The sequence below is a fragment of the Bombus flavifrons genome, chromosome 14 (assembly GCF_040668555.2).
Source record: "Bombus flavifrons isolate JBK064 chromosome 14, iyBomFlav1_principal, whole genome shotgun sequence".
NCBI classification, from domain to species: domain Eukaryota; kingdom Metazoa; phylum Arthropoda; class Insecta; order Hymenoptera; family Apidae; genus Bombus; species Bombus flavifrons.
In genome coordinates, this window is record NC_138455.1 from 3,228,054 (window position 1) to 3,253,058 (window position 25,005).

The window sequence follows — 25,005 nt, forward strand, 5'->3', positions numbered from 1 at the left end:
CTCTGGAAAACGGCTGGTGCATTTTTCAATCCGAACGGCATGGTTAGGTACTCGTACTGTCCGTCGGGTGTAACGAACGCCGTATACTCCGTCGAATTAGGATGAATAGGAATCTGATGAAACCCGCTGGCCATGTCTAAGCTAATGAAGTATCTCGCCTTTTGCAATCTCGCGATCTGATCCGCGATGAGGGGTAGGGGATACCGATCCGCGACCGTGTTTTTGTTTAGCGCTCGAAAATCTACACACAGTCTATCTGAGCCGTCCTTTTTCTTCACGAGTATCATGGGGCTCGCGAACGGCGAACTACTGGGCCTTATGATTTTTGCCTCGACTAACTCGCTGATTCTCTCTCGCACTGTTCTTCGTTCTTCCTCGCTGAGTCTGTAGGGACTTCTTTGTACGGTGATGTTGGGATCAATTAATCGAATCTCTAACTGGCCCGTATTTACGCGAGTACGCGGGAAGCCCGTAATAAATGACTCTTTAAAACTTTGGAGAATAGAAATCAATCGGCTCTTATCATTACCACATACTTCGGTGTCTACTTTATTAAAGTCAATCCCATTTTCGACGGTTTTATGGCAAGCATTGACTGTCTTCGTTTTGCGGATATCGAGGCCGTTGGGCGTAATAATTACATCGAATCCTTGGCTTACTATCTCGCGACCAATCATGATATCGTACTTTAAATGACTATCGTCAAGGACGTGGAAAGCTATCTCCAATGTAAAATCGCTAATACGTACGACGGACAAAATCTGGGACGTACTTTTAACGCAGGTATTTCCGATTCCTTGCATTACTATTACATCTGTCGTTCTCTTACCGGAAAATTTCGAGGCTACAGATTCTTTAACTAATGAGCACTCGGCTCCGGAATCGAAGTAAAACGGGAACGACTCACCCAGATGGCTCAAACTACCAACTGGCGGCTTCATCACACAGACGTCGACTCGGGGTTTGTTCTTGGGGCTGGATTTTCCGTCTTGTTGTTGCGGACAGTTTGGTGCGATATGGCCCTCCGCCTTACACTTGAAGCAAACCACCTGGGGCGATGTTGCCGGTCGTCTTCCTTCCGGGCGTTGCGTATTTCCTCGCTGTTCTCTCTGCATCCTACGGCGGCACTCCGCTATTCTGTGTCCTTGTTTACCACAGTAGAGGCACTTCACGTGGTGGGCCGACAGCTTGCGTCTTTTGGCTTCGGGTTCCGCCGGTGGATTTCTTGACGAAGATGTCGGTTCCTCCTCGTAACAGAAGGGTCTCATCTCGTTTCGAAATTGGTCCTCCGTCTTGACGTCGCTCGTGAGAGCCAGTCGTTTAAAACGTTGGTCACGCATGCTTGCCAGGAAGAGAATGATGGCGATAAGCATTTCATCCTTCGTAGAATGTCGCCACCTTGTCTTCAGGAGGGAATAAAGACGGCAGTAATAAGCCCCTAGAGATTCGTCCTCTCCCTGTGGTTCCTTGGATACTTTCATTAACGACGAGGACGTTGTCTCTTGGCCACCGAAATGCGCAAGGAATCGTTCCTTAACAGTAGACCAGGTTATCTCTTCGTCTATCATCGTTTGCGTCAGCCAATGTGCCGCGGAACCTTCTAAAGCTTCACTTAAGGCAGAGTATAACGCACTGTCTCGTAGAGGGTTGTCCTTCACAAGCCGACTAACGGCCAAGCACCACGCGGCTGGATCGGCGCCTGCTACTTCGGGGTTAAAGCGTGGTAACGCCAATTTTCCGGGTTTCACACTCGGTTCAGGCTCCCTCGGTTTTTGCGCTAGCGTCTGAATTAAATCGCGCATAAGGGCCATCTGTTCTTGTATCATTTTAAGCGGTTCTGATCCCACTTCTGATGTCGGAGTGGCGTTGGGGTCAGGATTGTGGGTGTTTGGTGAGTCTTCATTGAAATTATCCATCGTTGCGATATAGTAAAGACACAGTTTATTAGCACAGGCGCGGATGATACAAGTTTAACAATCGACTGTGGTGATTAGGCACCCGCGATACTAGTAACAATGGTCTCGGGTTCGATAACGAATCCGCGGTCAACGGGATGACGAATGAACGTGCTCACGAAGTCTAAGTCTGAACAATAATTCGTAAAGACGTTACTACTTTAGTCGATGAGGTCTCGTGCAAGAATGCCTTTTTCGTCCCGGTGATGCCACAGAGGAAAACTATCTCGGGGTGTGTCTAAGGGCCCGAGATCATCGGATTCGTCGAGGATAGTCCTCGTTCAGAGGGTAAGGGAAATTGGCGTTGCTGCCAATTGGTCAATTTCCATACCGGTGATTAGAAAAGGTGCTAATTGCCCTCGAGAGAAAGTGGCCACGGAACAGAGACCGTTAGAATGTTTACGGTCATGTCTTACCAGGGATACTTCTTTTAATGGTGGTTATAAAATACCTTTGTTAGACAAAGCGTTCATCCCTTGACCGCGGGTACGTTGGCGACCGACGGTCGCCTCGAGCCCAAGCTCACTATTACTAATCCCGGACGATTACAGTTAGGTTGGATAATTACAATTGTTTAATTTCAGCTATAGTAAACTCCAGGTTAAAATGATGCGGGATTCCCCAGCATTCCAGAGGCTCCTGTCTTCTTTCCTCTCCGACATACATATTATTTTCTCTGAAACGATCTTCCTTGATTTTTTTGGTCAATTATCAATCCTGAATTAGGTCAATAGCTTATACACGATTGTCTACAAAACGATACATTTTGTGAGAATACATATACGAAAAACTTAAGGTATCGGAGTTCTGTCGCCAGTGTCATCCTTCACGAGAAACGACCAAAGATGCATGCAATTATAGTTCTCTAACACACACTAATCTATCGTTAAAGCTAGGGCTAAATTAGAATACTGACGAGTTTCATACGTAATTGCTATACCTTCTGTGCCCACATTTCGCATACACGATGTTCACGATTTATCAAGGTCCATTAAAAATATAATTGACATTCGATGCCGTTGACATTGAGATAATTCTTATTACCTTGATACATGATATCCTTGGATTATACCGAAAAATAATTTTCGCAAATTTTATATGAATATTTGACTGATATAAATTTAGCAAACTCTAATATTCCTTATGAATGACATTTCTAAATTATTCTATTCGATCATTAACAATTATTTAAACTCTATAACACACTCTGGATGGACGAAATTTCAACGATTAAAAATACTAAACAATAAATATAATATTTAACTAGTGTCGGTTAAGTTTTCTTTCGTTACACGTATAATAATATTATATCTCAGCTAGTATTGTACAAACGTTTCATGTAAAATCTTCTTCTGTGGGTTTGGTCCAGGATAAAACTGTCGTTATTGTAACTATCGTTAACATTAACGAAAATGATAGTTGAAAAAGAAACGATCCGTGAACGGCGAAGACAAATTTTCTTAAAAAAATATACACGTTGATTCACATGGAACAAACGGTGGGTTTTTATAAAACGCGCTGCCCTGTTTTTCCGTGTAGACTAGATTCGTTGGAAAATACGCGTTGCACCATCACCAATGAAACCTGGAACAAAATTTAACAACGCCCTATGTACTTACGAGATATTAAAAGGTGCAAAAATGCACAGAATTTTATATTCAAAAGCGTCTCCTTAGAAATATAAAATGTCAAAGCTACGGTACTCGTTATTACACAATATTTAACGGAGGAAACAAATTCCGCTTAAGTTCTGCGTCTTTAGTCGTATGAATATTAATATTAATAAATAGCAAGTTATTCGTACAAGAATGAATTTGCATAAACATCCACATACTAATTGCACATAATGTTACTTATATAATTAATATTTATTATAATATCAATATTTACTTCTGACAATAAATTTACCAGCTTGCCGTACTCACCTGCTATTGTCTGATTTCTGTGTTTATGTCGTTGATGTAACTAATCTCCTTCACCTTGATGTTCGGGAAGGTATTAAGGAATTCCAAGACCACGCCGTTAGTCCATCCGAAGCCAGACTGCACATCGTACTCCCCTCCGCCGCCACTTTTCCCCGGCGTGAGCGAGTCGTACTGCAATTAAAACGCTAATTACATCTAGTAATCACACGTTCTCGTTTCTCAAAGCGACCAGCCCTCGGTCGGGTAATTAAGTCACCGGGATCGACAGAGATCTTCCTTGTTAACTTGCGCCGGATCTACTTGCTGTCTTAGACTCTTAGTCAATTTTACAGGAACGTTGAGTTTCGAACATGCCTTGCCACGAGTTTATCACAACATTCTAATCGTCGACGATATTAATCAATGTTTCGTGGAGAGGATCACGAATAACAGCTAAGCAAAGTTAACAAACTTCACAGTTCGGCAGATTCGATCTTCGCCTTTAATGAAATTCTAGATAATTAGAGGAGACAGAAACTGGCCTTCGATTTGTGGATGGTATTTATACTGGTTGCTGAGTAATTGTTTGATAAATTTGAAACCAGAGAGCGGGATTAAAGTGATATTAATCATTTGAGCGTGGGATGAGTCACGTTTCAAATTTGAATGCGAGGAGGAAAGAGAATTTTAAAAGAATGCTTTCGAGTTTCTAATGAACAGGTAGATTGGGAATTACAACAAACTAGGCGAATATTGAATGGATTAAAGAATGATAAAAATTAAATAAATTAGCAGTGGTTAATATTAGAATAAGGTATTTAAACGAATATAAATGTTTAAATTTTTGTGACATTGCGAAGTATTACAAAACGTGTGAATGTTTTTTCAATTAGCGTTACTCAAGAACAGAGGGTGCTCAAGAGTGTTTTAGTCCTTCGGATGTCATTTGCATTTCTTTACGCCAAGTTGTTATAGCTTAAGAGTAAATAAGTGCGTTTAATTCGCGAAAGAGCTGTTCTAGGAAAGGCAGAGTCGGATTAAGATGCAAATCTAATTCTTAAGAATGTACTGGAAGTTTTATGAGAAAGGGAAGATGAATATTCTAAGAATGTGTTAATTACATACTTCTTCTTCTTCTTTTTCGTCTTCTAGATAAAACTTCAAACGCGTATTAAACATCCTTAACAAGTAGCATAAATTAACCGATTTTAATTTCGATTTTCATATTTTACAGATTATCGGAAAGACATAAGCTTCTGTCGAAGAAAAGCGATTTTAGATAGTGACTCGCGTAATTTTCGGTAAAAATAGCCAATTATTTCTCGATAGATTTTCTCTGAAGTTAATAGTTTCATTTCGTACAATTAGATTAATGTTTATGATCATTCCTGATATTTCTTAAATGTAATTCAGAATTATTGTCGATCGTGGCACGTTGCAATTATAGTATGGCCTCTTAAATCTTCTTTTGCGATTCGATATAGCTTCGGCAAAGACCACGCGAACGTCAACTCGACTCAACGGAAAGCTTTTCAATTTAAAGATGATACTCATAATACTATACGCTCGTTATATATCATCATGCCGTTCGTATAATTCACAGCAATTAGAAAATTTTCAATTTTCAATCGGATGAAATTTCCAAGCTATTGTGTTTTCTAAAGGCTTTGAAATCATTAGATTTCAATAAAAAAAAAAAAGACCTTTCTCTCAGTATGCATATATAACTCTACTCTACTTTCATACGACTCCTTCTTCTCTATTTCTATTCCTTTCTGTCAGCTACAATAAGGAATAGCCCGAGGCGCACTCGATCTTTCCAACGAATGTTTTAAATTATCGTTAATTTTCCGTCCTTGACACGTTCGAAAATCTGACTCTTTTACGTGTATCTCAATTTCTCTCCTTCACTCGTTATTTCCTTTTGTCCCCACGGTTCGACAATGTCGTTGAACTACTTCACACGAAGAAATCAATATGCGTTCACAGAATTGAATATAGAAAGAGTTCCTCCGTTCTCCTCGATAATAAGTAACGATCTTGGTCGTTAACTGCGATTCAATTTTGCGTTTCTACTTATCAGTGTTAACTGCCTATAGTTAGCGATAATGTATGTCAGTTAATTACCTCGGAATTCCCTATTAGGAAGTTTGATTCAGAGATGTATAGAGAAATATATTCTACTTTGAAAACTTTACGCGCAAAGTGGGAAATTGTGGAATACCGAAATAAACTGAAAGAATCTCAACTGACGTAGATGAAAAGTTTGCGAAATTTCGCGCATTTCAGTCTCCGTAGAAAACAGTCGATTATTCCGAAAAAAATTAGCCATTCTTTTTTCTTAAATGTGACTGTTTGAATTTTTTGTTTGACCAGTTGGTTTTTTCGTTTCCCTTTTCTAAATCTTAGAAGAATGAAAATTTTACAAAGTTTGAGTGTTCCTATATTTTTTTCAAAAGCGATTTATGTTCGGGAAAAATATATATGAAAAATTTCTACCGGTTTGCAAATACACTTTATCCTTTTCGCTAGGCGAGAGTAACAATTTGCAATTTTTTCGAGCGTACAATGTTCGAATCAATAAACCGGTTAACCGTTGAAGGAAAACTTTTGAAACACAGCGGCTTAAGCTTGGCACTGTCTTGCCCGACGTGCAAAAAAGAAATGCGTAGCAAAAAAACGTATCGATATTTTTCATCGGTAAGCTGCCCGTTGCGAACAAGCTCCATAAATTTCCCTCTGCGTCACGATATCATGGCCGAAATGAGGTATGGGACGTTCCATGGTTCTCTAGTCTATGATGTTTCCTGCGGTCGGTTTCAGTATCTTTTTCGCGATCATGTGATATAAAAATGGATGGCAAAAAGAGGGAAGGAGCGAAACGTATGGGGAAGAAAAAACGGGCAGAAAGAGACGAGGCTTGACTGGTTCTGACTACGTGAAAATTCATAGCCACGGGTGAAAAATGATGGACAGTGATTCATTTCGTTTTCGAACGTATACGAGTATCCAGTGTGTTTTCTTTCACAGGGATAGAAGGGAGGGAGAATACTTGAACGTGAATTTATGCATCTATCTTGCGGATCTGATAGTCCCTTTTCTGGAGCCAGACATACGTATGTCAGTCAACAAAACGACGCGAAGCTCCGTTTATGGAAACGAAATTGAACAGGTTGTGTCTATTTGTATTTGGTTGGGACAAATCAAACGTTGTACCTCCGAAGTTTGAATATGGCATGTTAATATCATTCACTGTTTCACCGTCAATTATTAATCAAAATAAATTCAGAATCAAAACAAGACGTAAAATTCAATTGGGAAGGTTGAATATGTTCTCTATTTTATCCAGAAAATTGTTTGATGCAGGAATTATTTTAAAGCGAACCGCGAACGAAAAGATTGTAGCAGATCCATGCCAAGAATTATTGAAATTAATTTTATGTTCTATATCGTTATGACAGTAATGAAAACTTTGGTGATATTCAACGTGTGAGAATCCTCCTTGTGTGCTTTACGGGATAACATTTTTATGCTCAAGTAGAAAAGATTGGACTGTCTTATTTTATGTCTTCGTGTTTTATCGCAGATATTGTGAAAAAGTGCTTTGATTAAATCACTCTTAGCGAGGGCCCTTTCAATATTCTGAGTCATGGTCTGATGTGTATTACTTTTCTTTTCCTCCTGATTTTAGTTGGAACTAGGATTAACAATTAAGATTTAAAATTCCGACAGGAAGCCGAGGAAACAATAGTTCTTTCTAAAATCTATAGAGTTCTTATCTAGATAAATAAATGTGGCGCTAATACAAGAGAATAGACAATATTGTAATAACTTTTTATTTTTTTTCAAGAAGTGCACCGATTTCCTTCTGAAGTTTAAAAACTTAAAATATTATCTATTCAGTTTTGTTTAGGAATTATGGAGTTGTTTTTACGTTGAGCTCCTATATTTTCCATCATTTTTCAAGAAAATCGTCTATCGATATGTATATTTATCTTACCTTCTCAAACATTTCCTTATATTCTACGTAGCCAGCGTAATTAGAGCCAAGCCATCTAAATGCCAATTCGTGGGCGAAGTTCACCGCTTCCTCAACCCCTGTCCAGTAGAGACCCATTACAATAAATGATTGTAACGGTGGCCACGCGTTCGGAAAATCCCATTGTTCTCCCGTGTAATTTAATGATGTGGGTGTACCTCCTGTAGGGGAAGAAATGAAAACAAGTTTAATCAACACGGTCTTATTAACCTTATTTGCCTTTATACTTAAATGAACGTAATAATTTCAATTTAATAGAGCTGCCCTAACTCTATGACGATAACTCGCAGAAGCTATTATTTACCTTTAGCCACTAAATAATTTGCTACATCTATATATGAAGGAACAAAATGTTCTGTACCTTTTTATCGTTAACCATGTTATATTAAAATCTTTATAGCGCGATACACGTAACTAAAACTGTACCCAGAAATACATGTTTCACCGAACATAACTATACTAGTAAATAAAAAGGATAACTAGTAAATTAAATAGAATTCAAAACATCAAAAACATCCAACGAATCTTCAATATCGAAGCTATTAAAGTTACTGAAACTTTAACCACTCGCTGTTTCCAAAGTACTTACACGACTCTGATAAAACTTCTTCACAAGAAAACGCAAACCTTTCACTTTAGAACCGTTCCTATTTCATGTCGATATGACTCTTCTTTCCCGAGATATCGTCGTTAAAGCGAGCCAATATTTTGTGCATTTCTCTTTTTGTATCTGTCTCGCACCATGTACGGATCTCTCGTTTTCACGCGCATCACTGACCTGCCTCACGTGTGTTACCTGTAGGGTGGTCAGTGACAGACGCCATGTAAGCATCTTTTTACTACCACCGCAAACCGACATACGTACGCTCCAAGCAAGAAAATGTAGATTACGCTTCTGCAAATTAGGCTATGATTAGGCATCCAATCCATTCAGCATCCCTCGTGGCTTAAGTGCAAACGCTTTAAACTTATCTATCTTGGTATTGAAATATCAATGTGAAACAAAAAGCAATATCAAAGGCATACTTTTTACTATTTTGCCGAATGGTTTTTGCTAAAAATTTTCAAGTTCCTTCGTACGCGTTTCCACTGGAAATTGGAAACGGGGAACTTTCAAGCTTAAAGCCGAAGCTGTTAAGCTGGATAATGGAAGGTGTGTCGGGATGAATGTGATGTGTAACTAACCAGAAATCGCGGGTTGAATTGTTAATTGTGATAATTTGCAGAGCTTAGAGCGACGTGCATTTCTTGCAGCGAATAATTCATTATGATTGTAGTAGAGCAGGGAGAAATGAAATATTCCCGTTTCGAACGAAATCGCAGAAATTAAATTTACGCAGTAAATAAGAGAAAGAATTTAGGGAGCTATATTCGATGCATGGCATGCAGTGTGCGGCTGACTAAACCGACGTTCAACAATACTGTCTGCGCATTCTACGAATGATAAACGTTTTCCTTTTTGTGTAACCAAAGACGCAAAAGCATGCAATATTTATCTCTTATCGCAATTCCATTCGATTTCATTCGTATAGGAAATAACCTTTAACCACGGAATCCTCGAAAAGCATCCTTTGTATTTTCCTTTTCATCGCTTCCCTTTTAAACTTTTAAACCTTTAACCGTGAAATCCTTCAAAAGCATCATTCGTATTTTTCTCTTCGCCGCTTTTCTCTTACGCTTTTAAGCGGAAGACACCAGAAGATGCGTGCCATTATTCATCGAAAAGGTTGAAACACGAATGAAACTCGTTAAATTTCTTTCCACTTTGAAGTACCCAACGTTTATAAAAGCCTATGCGACTGACTTCGACTTTTTAATTGCGAAAACTTACCCAAGAAAGTGTCGATATTCTGTGTCTTGAGATATTTCACAATGGATAACGCGTAGCGCTCGCGTTGTAAGCGATTGTAACTTCGAGTATAGAGTGGCGCAAGATTCGACGGATAAAACGCGTGCCTAGGTTTCTCGTTCTTCATGTCGTAGTCCAGCCATGTTCCTTCTTCTTCGTTCCATAGAACATTGTCGATAGCCATTTGGAGTTGCGACGCTACTTTATGATAATACTGGGATTTCTAGAAAATTACAAGTTATATATTAATATAAATCTAATACAAAATTTATATAAATATTTATTGACTTCCACGTTATATATTATTTTCGTCTTTTTGTATCGTGTGTATCATAAAAGAAGCGGATTTAAAAAATACCATACTACATGTACATCGCACTGTACATTTTATATCTAGAAAAAGAATGTATGTACAATTGTATGTTGAACAAGACCTACGATGACTGAAACCTTTAGAAAGCTTATTGTTTCTTATTTCGGTCAGTTCCCATAAATCCAATTATTTCGAGAAATTGGATACAGCTTCTACAAGAAAGATTGGTTGCAATCAGAAAAAGAGTACGAAGCAAAAGAAGATTAAATTTACTTAACCGAGTGCGAACACATTCCCCTTCAATTAGTTTCAGATAACGATCTTATAATATTATGTTAATTATATCGACCAACCTCAACCACGAGAAATTTAATATTACATAAACTTGCATAGAAATCAGCTTTATCTAACGTTTTCCATTAACATTTTTGTCCACGTTCCTTTCACATATTTTTCTTAATTAGCATATCATTTTCATTCTTCGCTTCACTCTCGGTTTTAACGAGGTGTGATATACTAGACATGCTGGCGTTAGAATTTTTAATTACATATTTCAAGAACAAACTACTGCGTATGCACATAATAAACAAACAACGTTAGTTTGTAACAAAATCTCCTCTATGTATGTGTATTGCATATAATCCTATTTTATTGGATAATAGAACATTTTTAGAGCTGATTTTTGTAGATATTTCAACTTCTTTAGGTTCTTTAGATGTATCTTTAGATTTGTCTTTAGATTATCACATCTCTAACGATGGTAATTTCTCTAGATTCTTTACATTGAGATAAAATTTTTAAATAATCAGATTATGACAGGTGGCTTATCCACTTGTCAAGTAAGTTTCTCTGGATTAGGCTTCTCTGGAGCCCTTCGAACTCTACCAATATATTAGAACAACATCGTGCAGGCGAGTTTATGGAGAGAATTTAAACAATGCTCGGTTTCGCAATGAATGCTCCACGGCTTACCGCATTGTTTCCAAGCAGACTGTGAAATTCGCCGAGGAGCCGGGCGTTTTGTTGCAGAATCGCATTAAGGTCGACAGGTATAATGTGCTGCGTAGAGATATTCAGTAAACTGAGCGTTCTGTTATTGTTGTCCGCTATACACCACCTGTTGGAGAAGTCCCAGCCACTTTCGGCGCCTGCTTTTATATTGTTGTAGAAGAAATCCCGAGACTTTTCGGGCAGTAGTTGCGCCTGCTCGTAGTCTTCCCTGATATCAAAAAAAGAAAACAAGTACACGCATATATGAGTAAAAATAGACAAATCGAAGAATCGAGGGATCGAAGGATCAAGAGGTTAAAGAACGAGGAATCAAAGGATTGCCAGATGGACAGATCGAAAAAGCAAAAAATTCCAATGCCGACAGCGCGAAGAATCGAGAGATACCGAGGTGGGAGGATTGGCGGATTCACGAATTTCCTTGAACTGATAAATAATCGCTAATAATTCTTTACTGAGAAAACAAAACCATCTTTTGAGCAATCGATCAAAATTAAGATGCTAGTCCTCGATTTCCATCAAACATTTTTTCACTGTAAACACAGCTACGCGTCGCGTATCATGATCATTCGCGATATATCGTGACAACGTAAACCAAACATCAATGTTAATCAGGTCAAAGGTATAGTAGTTTCAGAGTACTCTCTCCCTAATGCTAAGTTGTATAAGATCATCGTTTCCACGTGAGCAAAATACAAACACAAATTTAGCAAACTTTGAACGCAACTGGATTCGAAATTCATGTATGAGGAGCATGAATATGGCCATGACTCGTGAATCCGTTATTTGCATTTGATTATGCCGCATCATATTAACAGTTCTAAGGAGCTGAAACATTTGAATAATTTCCATTGTAGTTTCAGGGTGTGCATTTGTCGTAACAAATTCGAAGCTTATATACCAGTGTACGTGCTTTGAATGTAATTTCGTTTACCACTATGCAAATCCATTCCGAAAGTTAATTCATTTCTATACATTGACATCGAAACAATAAAATTGACGTGTAGGATGTTATTTCATATTGATCACTCCATTCTAAGTCATGTCGTTATCTTTGGAAGAAAGTAGATCGAACTTAAGATGACATACATTTAAAAAAAACACGTCGGTTTATCGAATTAAATACTTCGTTAATGGAAAAGTTTACATTCGAGATCTTATGGAAGATAAACTGTATTTTTATCTATGGCAACGTCGTGGTTTTCGTTATCTAAGATTAGGAATCATGCATGCTTATATACGAAATGTAAATATCCAAAACGATCTCAAATGAAATTAAAAATTAACCTGTAACTTTCCGGTCGAGGTCTCGTGCTGTTGACGGCATAGTGTCCCATTTTGTACGTTCTCCCGTTTTTTTTTACGTCGATCATCCTTTTCTGTTGCCAGAAGGCAAACTCACTTTCTAAGGTCGGTATAACTTTGCGCAGATAATCGTAGTCCCCAGTAAAGTCCAAGTATTTTGATACCTATTAGTCAAAATCAAACATTATTATATGTACAATATCTTTTACATTCATACAATACATTTACATTAATTTATACAATTACATAATTGTAGTGTAGAATTCATTTGTAGAACCTACTATGCAATAACAAAATTAGCACTTGCAGATGTCAATCTTTATAAGGTCATTTAATTATTTCGAAAGTTTTTTAAATATATATTAAAATATATAAAATACATATTTATAATATATTTATATAATAAATTATATAATAAATATATTTATGTAATAAATTAATATATATTTTAGAGTTATTTAAAATTTCTTGAGTTCGAATTACGAATGATCAAAGTATTCGAACTGGTTACTATAGTAATTTGAGCGCTACTCGGGTGCCTCCAGTACAAATCGAGCAAAATCGTAATTTATAAACGTTGGTATATGTCCATGTCCAGCAAACTACCGCGATATTTCCGATCGTTGTTCAGAACTTCGATATCTTTGGAATAAACAGACGTAGCTGCAATCAGACTATTCTTACCGAAAACACATTAGAGGGGTTGGCATTCGGAAGTAGAAATTCTGCCGTATCGAACTTTTCGAGTGCGGTACTACGGAACAAAGTTTCGAAACGCGCGTCATAGACTACAATAGTCTTGGCTAGCGGATTTATTCCACTAAACATTTCTTCCCGCCATAAAAGCACTGTTACCTGAACTTTTTTATTTTGATACATTAACTCGTCAACTATCTTATCTCTGGATTTTTCTTTTCGAATTTTACAAAGAATCATTAACATTTAAAATGATAAAAATTAAAGTTTATCGAATTTATCTCACTTGATTAGCGTTTTTTGGTAAAACGACTCGTTATTTTTAATTGAAACATCCAACAGAGATACAAATCGCGTTACAAAATTTCAGACCAACCTCTTTATCTCGATCGAGTTTCAAAGATTCAGAAAATAAAGAAAGCAAAGAAAAAATGAAATATCCGAAGTACAATTCTAAGAGGAATGCCCTTCTTCTTGTCAAAGAGTTGGTTGGAAGAACCGTATACATTCACGGCAATCTTTTTACCAGATTCTGAAATCTTCATACGCCGAGGGAAATAATTTTCTCCGCGTGAACTAAAAGAGTTTGCACAAGCATGATTTTCGTGGCTCTCGCCGGTTTTCTGGGTTTATTCAAACGAGTGCACCGAGAGTGACTCTAAATTTCACGAGTTAGACTCTTCGCCACGAACCATATTTCTTTTCCTCCTTTTCTCATTTTTATAAAAGGCCGCGTTTATTTCCTAGAAATGCAAAGACCTGTTCAAGTTATTCGGTTCACGTGCTTCTGCGCAAACAACTTCTATTTCTCTGTTTTTTGTAATATCAAATTTATTTGTCAAGGTAAGCTGTAAAAAATGTTTCGCCATTCTTACATAATTAAATTGAATTTCAAATTAAAAAATTCTTTGTTCGACTAAGATTACTCGACTCCAAGTTCGCTTATTGAATTCCCTATAACAGAAGTCCGACAAACTTAATTTCTCTTTCATTTCAATCCTTGCAACGTTATACCTACAACAAAACCGATAATAATAGCAGCGAGCCGACATTCGTCAACCGCGAGATATTAATATCTTTTTCACGGTATTCCATTGCACCAAGGAGTGAAAGAAACAGGAAAATTCAACAATTTCACTATGAAAGGACCACTACGGTTATATCGATCTCGGTCTTAAATTACAGACATTTTCCGACTATTGAGTTTCCCCAACTCAATTGTGTGGAAATCTTCCAGTGCTAGTCTCGCCACACCACAGGAAAGGAAATACGAAAACTTTTAGCCGATGTTGCCTCGAGGAAGTCGAGTTTCAGGCAACTTTAAAATTCTTGTTCCCGTGAAGTCTCTGCGACAAACCGAGTGCAGGATTCGACGACTATAATTCTCGGATGCTGTATCATTCGCGTCGCTCGTAGAAATTTCGAAGGACAAGCTATTATCTACCGAGGTCAAATGACCTTCAAATTCGATGGAATATGTCTCGATGAGATAGAGAACCGACGCTAATTGACATTTCAAACAACATTATCGTTTAGTGGCGTCCACTCGATCTGGCGGTCGAGCAAATTTATTTTTCGTGAAAAAAATAATTCCTTTCGTCGATTCGTAGTTATAGCGAATTTTCGGGAGGAAAACAAATCTTCGAGAAGAACGAGGGGGCTGCTACCTGTTACGTAATTTTACAGAAATTCGAAAATACAAGAAGCATACGTTGCTACGATTAATCACAAAATTAAGCAAACTACGTGTATTGTATCGTTCGTTTATTCGTACATCTCATTTTGCACGATTTTTTCTCTTAAATTATTATGGGAAATATTTGTTATTGTGAAAACGATGGCTAACGGACCAAAACAAAAAAAAAAGAAAAAAAAGAAAAAAAAAGAAAAAGAAAAGAAAAGAACGAATCTGTTTACGGTTTGGTAGATCCTACATATTTGGGATGCTATGTACATATGTACACGGTTGAGAGAGGAAAACGAGTTTAAAGTCAATATGGAAAGGTATGACGTACCATGAGATGTATTAGGGGTGGTTGGCTCCTCATGAGGTAATAAATTCTACCACCGTTGGGTATGAACCCATATTTCTGCACCATGTATAAGAAATTGTCTATCATTCCCCTGGCAGTTTGATACATGTCGGATAACAGTAGCCCTTCAATCACCCAGTAACTGTCCCAATAGTAAAACTCTGTCGGGATAAAAGAACATTGTCAAAGTATATTTTAGTACTTCTGGCATTTTTACAGATTCGCGTTTAAAATCCTACGATTTATAGGGGTTAAATCAAGTATATTTTTTATTCAAGTATAATTTTGGTAAAATTTCAAATTTTTCGTAATTTGTTTCAAAACTGACCACTTCGGAATACCATATTTTGTACCGTTACTTAATTTGCATACCGTTCGTGATTTATTAATATATTCGCTGGCGGTCGTATATCAGCTGATCGTTCGAGTCAATCGGATTATATGTTAAACATGAAATACAATAGAGTGGAACATATAGCTGAACCTATGGTATCGAGTTGCACAAAGTACAATGGACGACAAGTTTTATCTTCATTACAATTACAAAATAAGCATAGTTAAAAACTAAAATTCAAACATTTGTTACAAATGTAATATTTTACAAGCAAATAAAAAGAGATGATCGGTTAATTACTAAACGAAGTAACTTTTTGACAAATAAATAATTTAATGTTTAGCAGGTCTTTAGCGGTAAAAGTTACTGGAATCTGTATGATGTATTAGAAATTGGAAAATTTATTTTACCTTTGAAACGACCACCAGGAATTATTAAACCATTGGGCACGTAAATCAGACTATGTCGATCCGGCTGCCTGGCAACTTCAGGATTCACCTTCCTCGCCAATTTCTTCCAAATTTCGTTCAGATCTTTCGCCCACTCGTAGTACTTAGGTTCTTGGATGCGTTGCAAGATCGAAGGATTATTCGTCCAGTCTGACAGTGTCCAGTTTACTAGCTCGTTCGACGCGACGAAATTTTCATTAACATATTGAATCAGCTGGCTTTTAGTCGGTTTGTTGTTCGTTTCTTTCATCAACTCGTAGAAGCTGTAGGGAGTGAAAAGAAACACGATCATCCAGTTAGGCAATCATAATAATGAGATGTAAAGAAAATCTATCAGAAAGATTCATTAGTATAATGCTGATGATAAATATTCTTTTTTATTAAAAGATCGCTTCAAGAGAAAATAGCATTCCTTAACTCCAGAATTATTAAACCGCAAATTTTTTATGCACTTTTGAGAAATTGGAATGTGGAAAATTACACAGAATACACATAATATGAAAAAATATAAAAAACATCCAAAGTATAGTGGTTTCCATAATACTTAGTAGGTAAACCAATTTTCTATCAAAGTGCTATCTTTTAACTGAGTTTCTCAAAAGTATGAATTCGCATAAAAATCCGCAGTCTAATAATTACTGACCTGCAATAGATGAGATTGTAATTGAAGTGCCATGCTGTTGTTATAAATTTCCATTTTACATATTTCTGTTCGCAGAAACGCATAAGACATAAAATAAAACTTTTATCTACATCTAATATATTCATAATTTAGCCTTGCCCCTGATACAGGAACGATCAGTTCCATTGATCGTTAACACTAACCTTACGATGAGCTTTACGTTCTTCCCGAATTCGCTTTACAATGCCCATAAAACGAGAGAGAATTTCGCGTTTCGTTCGAGCCAACGAAAATTGCCAGCCGTATCTCTCGAACGAGACATTCGCCCAAAATGATGTTCGCTTTATGCTGGTGGGTTGACCACGGAAAACGAATTGATCACCGAGAAAATTGCGAAAAGGTGCAGACGTTCTATAGTTCTCGAAACGTTTTTCCACATTCTACAAGTAGCGAATTGTAAGAATTTTACGCATTTCCAAACGTTTTTCTCGTGGCAACGCAATGTCGTGAGAACGTTTCATCGTTGAATGGAGAAGAAAGATTGATTGATCGTGCATTCATTGCCGCAACAACCTTTGTGTCGTTTTCAACCGAATCGTATTCTTCCATTGTTGAGAAATCTTTCAACTTGAGAAAGATTTGAAAGAATCATTGATACGTGTGATTACTTGTATCCATCGTATGTGAATAATTTTCTTAAAATGTTAAAAATGCTTTCCTTGGTTCGAATTAAAACAGAGGTATTGAAATATCAAAGATTCCAGAACCGCAGCAGAGTTAAGAAAGGGAAAATTGTTAAAGAGGACAATATTTAGAAAACTGGGGACTGCTGATAGATTTATCGAGACAATTAATTTTAACGATCTTAAAAATTTCACGTTTCAGCTATCTCATAATCGCAGGAATTTATAGTTTCTCCAAGTACTTGTTATTTTATCGGGTAAAACTTTTATTCGCTTGCAGTAGCGGTTATTTAATAGATATGGTTATCGCAAGATCGAATTGGGCTGCATTCGACGATAGGATAAGTTCACGGAGTAATCCGCTACGATGGAAGTGGACGAAAGCGAACGTAGCCGAGTATCGTAAACTGGATACTATAAAAGTCCCAGTAAACGGAGTGATTTAACGTAGGAACAATTTAAAAACGCGTCTGGTCACCGTGATTTCGTTTTCGGAGCGATCGTAAATTGCAGACGGCTTTGTGCCGCTTATTCATGTTACGCGGAAAGAAAGAAGGAACATTGGAATTTTACCTTAAGTGAAATGAAGCTCACTCTACTATTTAAGATGACAAAATATCGAGCAATTGTCTCGTTTGTGTGTATTCTTTTATTCAGAAAAATGAAATGTTATTACTCATTTATGCTGAGTTGATAATAATTATACGACACACTCGATGAAACGTTTACGATATTGAAAGAAATTCTGTTCGATAGCAGCAAGTTTTAATTGCGTTAAAAAAATCGCTGGTTGAACTTACTTGGCGAGAGTTATTTCAGGGTCGTTTATCTGTTGAAGATCGACGAATGTCTTGCTGTCGCTGTAGATATTAGATAGCTGCACAGTTTTCAGTAGTTCTCCGGTACAATAGATTTCGCTGGAAAATAAAAATAAATAAATGACAAATCTATCGATCTGGAATCATCGTAATGTATTTGTCTTGTGTACTATTCTTATATAATTTCTTAGATAACAGTGTTCTCAAACGTAATATCAGAATTATAAACGTAATTATAATGAGTTATCGCCGTAGCCGTAGACAATAGCATGAATCGATAATCTGATTACGTTGATCAACTGTTCGCTAAACCGATTAACTCACGATCCGATTTTGGTCGTATTGAAAGATCATTCGGCAAGGGATAAACACAAAATCTATTAGAAAATCCTAATCAAATTCCATTTTATTACAACCGTATACACATTACATTAAATCGATGACATTTATATATGGTAGCTGTTACCGATGAACACTTGCATGTATATACGCGAAAAGGCTAGCGAAACACATACGCATATATAAAACATAAATCAATTTGTGTTTCGTGACTCTGATTCTGACGTTATTTGATAGTTAAAAGGCAATGATTTAACATTTTAATGGCATATAATTGACGCCCTATGGGAAATAATTGCGCTATAAACACGAAATGTAAGTATTTCGTGTTACGACGTACGTTTTCGTGTTACGACGCGATCAATTCAATCTCGGTAGAAAACTATTGTTTCTACCTCCGACTAATATGCTCGTTTTATCTATCGATCTGCGGTCTTATCTCAGCTTTATCACACGACGTTTAAAGAGCGAAACCTCGAGAATCGTGTTTATGGAATACATTGCCGTTAGAAACAACTTTTATCTGTTTCCATCGAATTACACGAGACCATCCAACCGGAGATTCGTTGAATTTCACGGCGCATGCACGCGCACTAGAATAAAAAGGTTTGTTTCTACAAGTCACGGTAAATTTCGAGATTATAAAATTCTGTTCGTAGAGAAGTCTGGTCCATGTCAATGAACGTTTTATTGTCATTCTACAATTGACACATTTCTTGTTTAATATAATATTTCCTTGAAGGAAAAGAAAACAATAGAATCCTGTGCTGAGATCTAGAAAAATCGCCTGATTTCCCCTGACGTTATCGTTTTCGTTTGAAAAAAAAGAAAAAGAAAGAAGAAATAAAAAACCGAGTGTTCCCCACCCCTTTCAGCTTTCGAAATCCTTTTATCTTCTTTGATCTTGCATTGCATTTTTTCTCTCTTCCCTTCGAAAGATGAAAAGAGGGCAACGACGATAACGTAACTACCGCTGGTTGCTACACCCTAGATTTCATATTAACCACCGCGAGCCACAAAAGAAGAAAAAAGGAAAAGGGAAGAAGAAAAAAAAATATTACGGAGCTGTCGAGGTTGTCGACCTTCGTCATTCTGTTACAGTTTCCCTTTCTACCGGATGTATACGAGCATTTTATCTTTGGCGTGTTCAGAGAAAGCTATCGGAAGTCTACTTTTGATTGATGGAATCTTGTTGCTCGAGCTTTCAAAACTCCTAATGGATGACACACTTTTCTTTTTTCACAGTTCGACAGATACGCGTGCACGTTAAAATATACGTGTATCCAAGCGTTTTTGTCCCATGGGACGTACTAATCCTAAAAGTAAATGTACGTAATACTAGATTTCCTGTATCTTTTGTCGTTATCGTCGTGGTACTATATTTTTCCTGATTGAAAGTAGCAAAGCGTTAAAACTCGTTATTAATAGCCGACAGTCTTCGGGAAATGTAAGAAAATATTATACGGTGTAGAACATGTAAAATTATAGAGAGAAAGATAAAAATATGGTATAGAGGATACTACGAGAAGCTGGACGATGAAACAAATCACGAACTTTCCATATCGGGGTGGTCGCCTCTCTATGGAGGAACCACTTCTTCAATCGTTTCGAGAATATTTCGGATAAGGCAAGCCGTTTCACCCGAACCATGAATTTCTTTAGAGGCTACCTGCTTCCTCTGTTATCGTTTTATCGTTTGGCCGGATGTACCTTCGTCAAACTTGTACGTGAATGTCCGATAGAGAATTACGCACCCGTTTGGGATCGAAATTTCTTCGCAATCTCGTCATAAAAATTCCTATACATGTTTCATGAACCCTCAAGCTACGTATATATTTTACATATAATGAAAATTTATAAAGTAACTTTAGGAAACGCGAGATGTTCGATTAGTAAGCTCCCTTCAGGTTTTGTCTCAATTTTCTGAGAGCTCTTAAAGGTTTTGCATGGTTTCGTGTAAAACCATCGCCCTTCAATACCGATAACCGATATTCTTGAATAAAAAGCAAACGACGAATCATCATTACGAAGCCCTGCCTCGATTATGTCTTTCCCCCAAGCCCTTTGTTTCTTTTTTGTCTATTTGACCGGCTGATAATGTTTCGAGAGCTCTCCTTAATTAATTAAGGTTATTTCGTGAAATCGACATCAGACGAGCTTCAAGCAGAGAAAAGATGGTGAATTCCGCTTTAAAAAAGATTCCTCCGGGGTTCCTTCAATCGACATATTCAACACTTCTCTTTCTCTCTCTCTGACACAGACACACACACACATATTTTATCTGGATCCGTGGGATATAATCCAGAATAAATTGCCTCTTAAATTCGAGTCCCTTGCGAGGTTCGAAATGAAGTATGTTTATAATATTCTACCACTTAAATCGTACAAGATGTATAAAATAAATTAATCAAAATTGGGATTACATAGAATTTGTGATATACTATTACCATTATACATATATCATATGACAATTATCAAGAAAATTGGCTTGTTACGGTGTATGATATATTTTATCAGTCCACTTTATTATGGTTTTCAACTGGAGAGACAAATTACTCGCGTTAGGGTATTTGACTTGTTCTTTCTTTCGATCGTTTCCTCTTTGCCTCTACAAATCTATTATCAACGATACATCGATAAAGTTTCGCGATACTCGTCGGTCAGAACGAATAAAGAAAATTAATATGAAAGAGGGAAGGCAATTATTAAATAACAACTAAAGGCAAATTTCGAGATACAAATCTGTAGACTTGAATCGAGTATCTCGGAAAGTTTCGCGTGTCTAACAAATTTCGTTACATCTTCAGCGAATGAGGATTCGCGGTTGCTCGCTGAACTAAATCTGCTTTCCCTTGTAATTTGAGATACACGCCCTCGCAACATTTCCACGCTGCGACTAACTCTTCGCCTCTGAGGAATTTCGGATGATGCTCTCTGTCAGAGAAACGCCGCTTAAGGTCAGGCAGGTATATACTTTTCAACAACGAACTACATTCAAACTTTGAAATATGAGTAGCTAACTTCCTCCAAGGAAATTATGTCAGTTACCTTGATCGGGAGGAACTCGGTTATATGTTTATTAGACGCGTCGCCAAGTTATATTTCATGAATCTAGAATGATAGATAGCGATGATGAAAACTTGACCTAAAAGTGGTAAAGACTAAGGTTAAAACTGGTTTGCGGTAATACCGCGGTACTTTTGTATGTATTTATACGTACTATGATTGTATGTATTGCAAATTCCATAAGAGATTTTTATATTGTTGATCGTTGAATTATATTATTGACTGTTGAAAAAGTAAGTAAACATTAAAAGATACACTGGAATCGAATTGATAAGATTAATTCTGAAAAAGATAAATGTCGAGCCATGTATTCTTATTGCGACTGAAAATAGTTAAATCTGCGTTTAAAAAGTTGAAAATAAGATTAACAGTTAAGAAGAGTCAAAGAAAAATTTTCTCACTAAAATAAATTTTACGCGCATACGTCAGTAAGAGATGACCTTATTTCCAGCAAGAAGGGATAAATATTCCTGTTTAAAGAATTATGCAGCGGGCTGTGTCAAGATATTATGCATACAGTGTCGTAAATAATATTCAAAGTTCTCCAAGTAACTTTGCCAAGTATCACGACTTTTGTATATTTTTACATCCCTTGGAAGTAGACGATAGGAAAGTTCGAGCAAGAGTAGCATAGCACGCACATTTGATGATAGATGATTTTGTAAATAATATGCAAACGAAGTAATATAACACCAGAGATGAACCTATGAGACGTTTGAAATTCTAACTGCGATAAAACAAAAGTATCAAAGGGGTTGAATTATGGTTGTTTCCGTGTTTAAACGGTCAATAACGCTATTATGTCCGTTTATTAAACACCTCGCACGTTCTTATATATTCTTGTAATGACAGTGATTATGATTATGGGATTATAAGGTGGATTTTCCCACGACGCTATTATACGACAAGCTGGGAGAAAGATGGGAAATTATGTTAAATCTTAGAAATGGAAAAGCATTTTATAAAAATATCCTTCTGATCTACATCGATTCCAAAGCTAAAAATTATCTTTGGGAGCACGATAAAATCTTATTTAAATAAATAATTTTACTTAGAATTTAATAATAAATACCAGAACAATATATAATATTTAATATCTATAATATTAGATATTTCGTTACAGAATCCTCAAAAAAATTGTTGAATTTGGGACGTTGATTTCTCACGAAAAGTCCGCACGATAAAAAGTTAAGAGAAAGTCCTGTTACCACGATAATTATCTACCAATCTGGAAAACCATGAAACCACTGAAAGAAAGCGATGGTCTGATCGAAATCAGAGTATCAAACGGCGAGTCAATCGTAGTCGTTTGCTCAAAATGATTAAACTTGAAACCAAATCTGGCTGATATCGTAAATTTCACGGACATAAATTACGCAAAAGCTCTTGGCGAATCGCCATGAAAACGCGAATCACAGACAACTCGTGTAAACCATACTTATTCGACCATCAAATTCTGTAAAGTATCTCGTAAATTAGCAACAAGACGACCGGTCAATTAAGTGCGAAGCTCGATCCAGGACCGTTAAGAAACTCCGATCAAACCGGAATTCCAGTAATCTCGTGTTCCCTCGTAAAATGATCCACGATCCACGAAACGACGTAATTTTCTGCTTGCAGAAACGTCTATAGACGTTTCAAGTTACCAAGATTCACGTCTTAAAACGGATTAAACTTTCTCCTTCCATGATCCCAAAAGTTGTAATTGTTTTGGCTATATAATATTCTTTAAATCAACTTTAATATTCGCTTTACCTCGTTGATATAAGCCTAAAAAACATTTTTTACGATCTGGACGATCGTGGCTATCACTAGACTTGATAGAAAATCGGTTGTATATCCTGAAAAAAGTACAAGCATCGATCGTACAAGTCGAGATAAAATAAAGTGCGCACTGGAAAGTATCGCGTATTCGATGGAATAGGAACAGTTTAAATAATCTCTAAGCTAATAAAATTCATCGTGCGTTGTTCTACATTATCTAAAGCAATAAACACAAGCAGAAGTATATAGAGATAGCATTTAACAACGAGAACTTCTAAATTAGGGCATAATGAAGCGCATAGACAAGCATTAAGTGAATTTACTTGAAAAAAAAACCTCCTATAAAATAATTTTATTCCATAACTTCAAGCTATTAATTGTACCATTAATTACAGAATATCGTTCGAATATCGAATTCGTGGGACGTTTCGTAAATCGTCATCGTTGTATGGAGAATGATAAAACAAACCAATGAAACGAACAGCGAGATTTATTTTCATTTAACGGATAATACGTATTTATGGACAATGCGTACACGCTTAAGGTCTTTGCCTAAGGAACCATTACCGATTTCTGGATTATTGTTAAGAGTATCCTGGGGTGGTACACAGATCAATATATCCAGCATTGGCGAGGATTAAAACTGTGAACTGAATTGGATCGAGTCGGATGGTTAACAGCGACTGTTCACGTAATTGGAAGTCTCTAAAGCGACCAATTGGCTGATAAGCCAAGTAAATTGCACGAAGAACAATGGTTTTGTGGCTTACCTGCTAACTAGAAGGCAATATATTTCAGAGAAACAAGGTGATTCGAGGGTGGCAGCAGATTGATAAGGAAGAAAGCGTTGGGAAATAACACCGGTGTATTGTTTTATATTGTTATATTCCACTTTCGGGAATTCTGTTGCAATATATTTCGTATTCGTTTCGATTAATCTCACGTTGAACGGAGACAGCAATGGAAGATCTCAGCGTTTGAATAGCTTCAATTGTAAAAAATCTTAAAACGCAAGTATATATATATAATCGAACGTACACTTGTGGTAATGGCAATTTCCACGATTGTCGTATGGCTACATAGTTAGAATTATGAAGTAGTACGTATTAATCACAGAATTGCAGATAAAGTATTATTCTACTTGTAAACAACCTCTACATATTTCCAAACGTCAAGATATTTACACGAATTGCATATTTTTCACGCAACAAGTGGAAAAATGGTAACCAGGTCAAATAGAATATAAATTACACAAAAATTGAGTAACTCAACACAAACCGTTGCGAGACACCTATACCACAATACCATACCCGTGATATTAATCATTCAATTATGCTTTTATTTAGCGCAACTTAGTCGTATGGTACTTAATTTCAACAGCTTTGCCATCCTTTTCAATTTCCGTAATGAAGGTTCTATGGTAAGCGTGCTTTTATACATTACGTTCGTTCGCAGAATTCATTCGGTGTATCGTTCGCTGATTTTACCGAACACAGTCAAGATCACAGTCAAGAATCTTCTCCTATCTTCAATCGGAGAATAAAAGCGTTGATAGAACAATCCTCGAAACGGTGTCCTAGGACGCTAGCTATCCATTCACGTAACGGAAATCCTTTTAAACGTACAGCTCGCTGTTTCTCTTTGAGAATCGGTACGCAATTTGTACGTCGTTGAAATAACATTACTTTATATGAAACACGTTGAAATTTTCATTTATATTTGATTATGCGTTAATTTTCTCAGCGATACGGAACATAATTCGGAAAAGCATTTTCGAATCATATTTTAACAAATACTCTTCGCGAAAGCTTTATATCACAGCGATTTC

The 25,005-nt window shown here is 36.8% G+C and overlaps 1 protein-coding gene across 1 annotated transcript in view; it reads right to left on the bottom strand.

Annotated features, from left to right (window-relative positions):
• Positions 1–3,233: 3,233 nt before the first annotated feature.
• Positions 3,234–25,005, bottom strand: part of LOC138186650 (trehalase) — a 31,414-nt gene continuing 9,642 nt past the window's right edge. The window contains exons 2-10 of the mRNA XM_069126718.1: positions 17,991–18,107; positions 15,847–16,148; positions 15,085–15,263; positions 12,356–12,537; positions 11,033–11,279; positions 9,730–9,970; positions 7,860–8,059; positions 3,881–4,051; positions 3,234–3,539 (exon numbers count right to left, since the gene is read on the bottom strand). Coding sequence (XP_068982819.1) covers positions 3,884–4,051; positions 7,860–8,059; positions 9,730–9,970; positions 11,033–11,279; positions 12,356–12,537; positions 15,085–15,263; positions 15,847–16,148; positions 17,991–18,107 — 1,636 coding nt within the window. The 3' untranslated portion in view covers positions 3,234–3,539; positions 3,881–3,883. The remainder of the gene's footprint in view (positions 3,540–3,880; positions 4,052–7,859; positions 8,060–9,729; positions 9,971–11,032; positions 11,280–12,355; positions 12,538–15,084; positions 15,264–15,846; positions 16,149–17,990; positions 18,108–25,005) is intronic.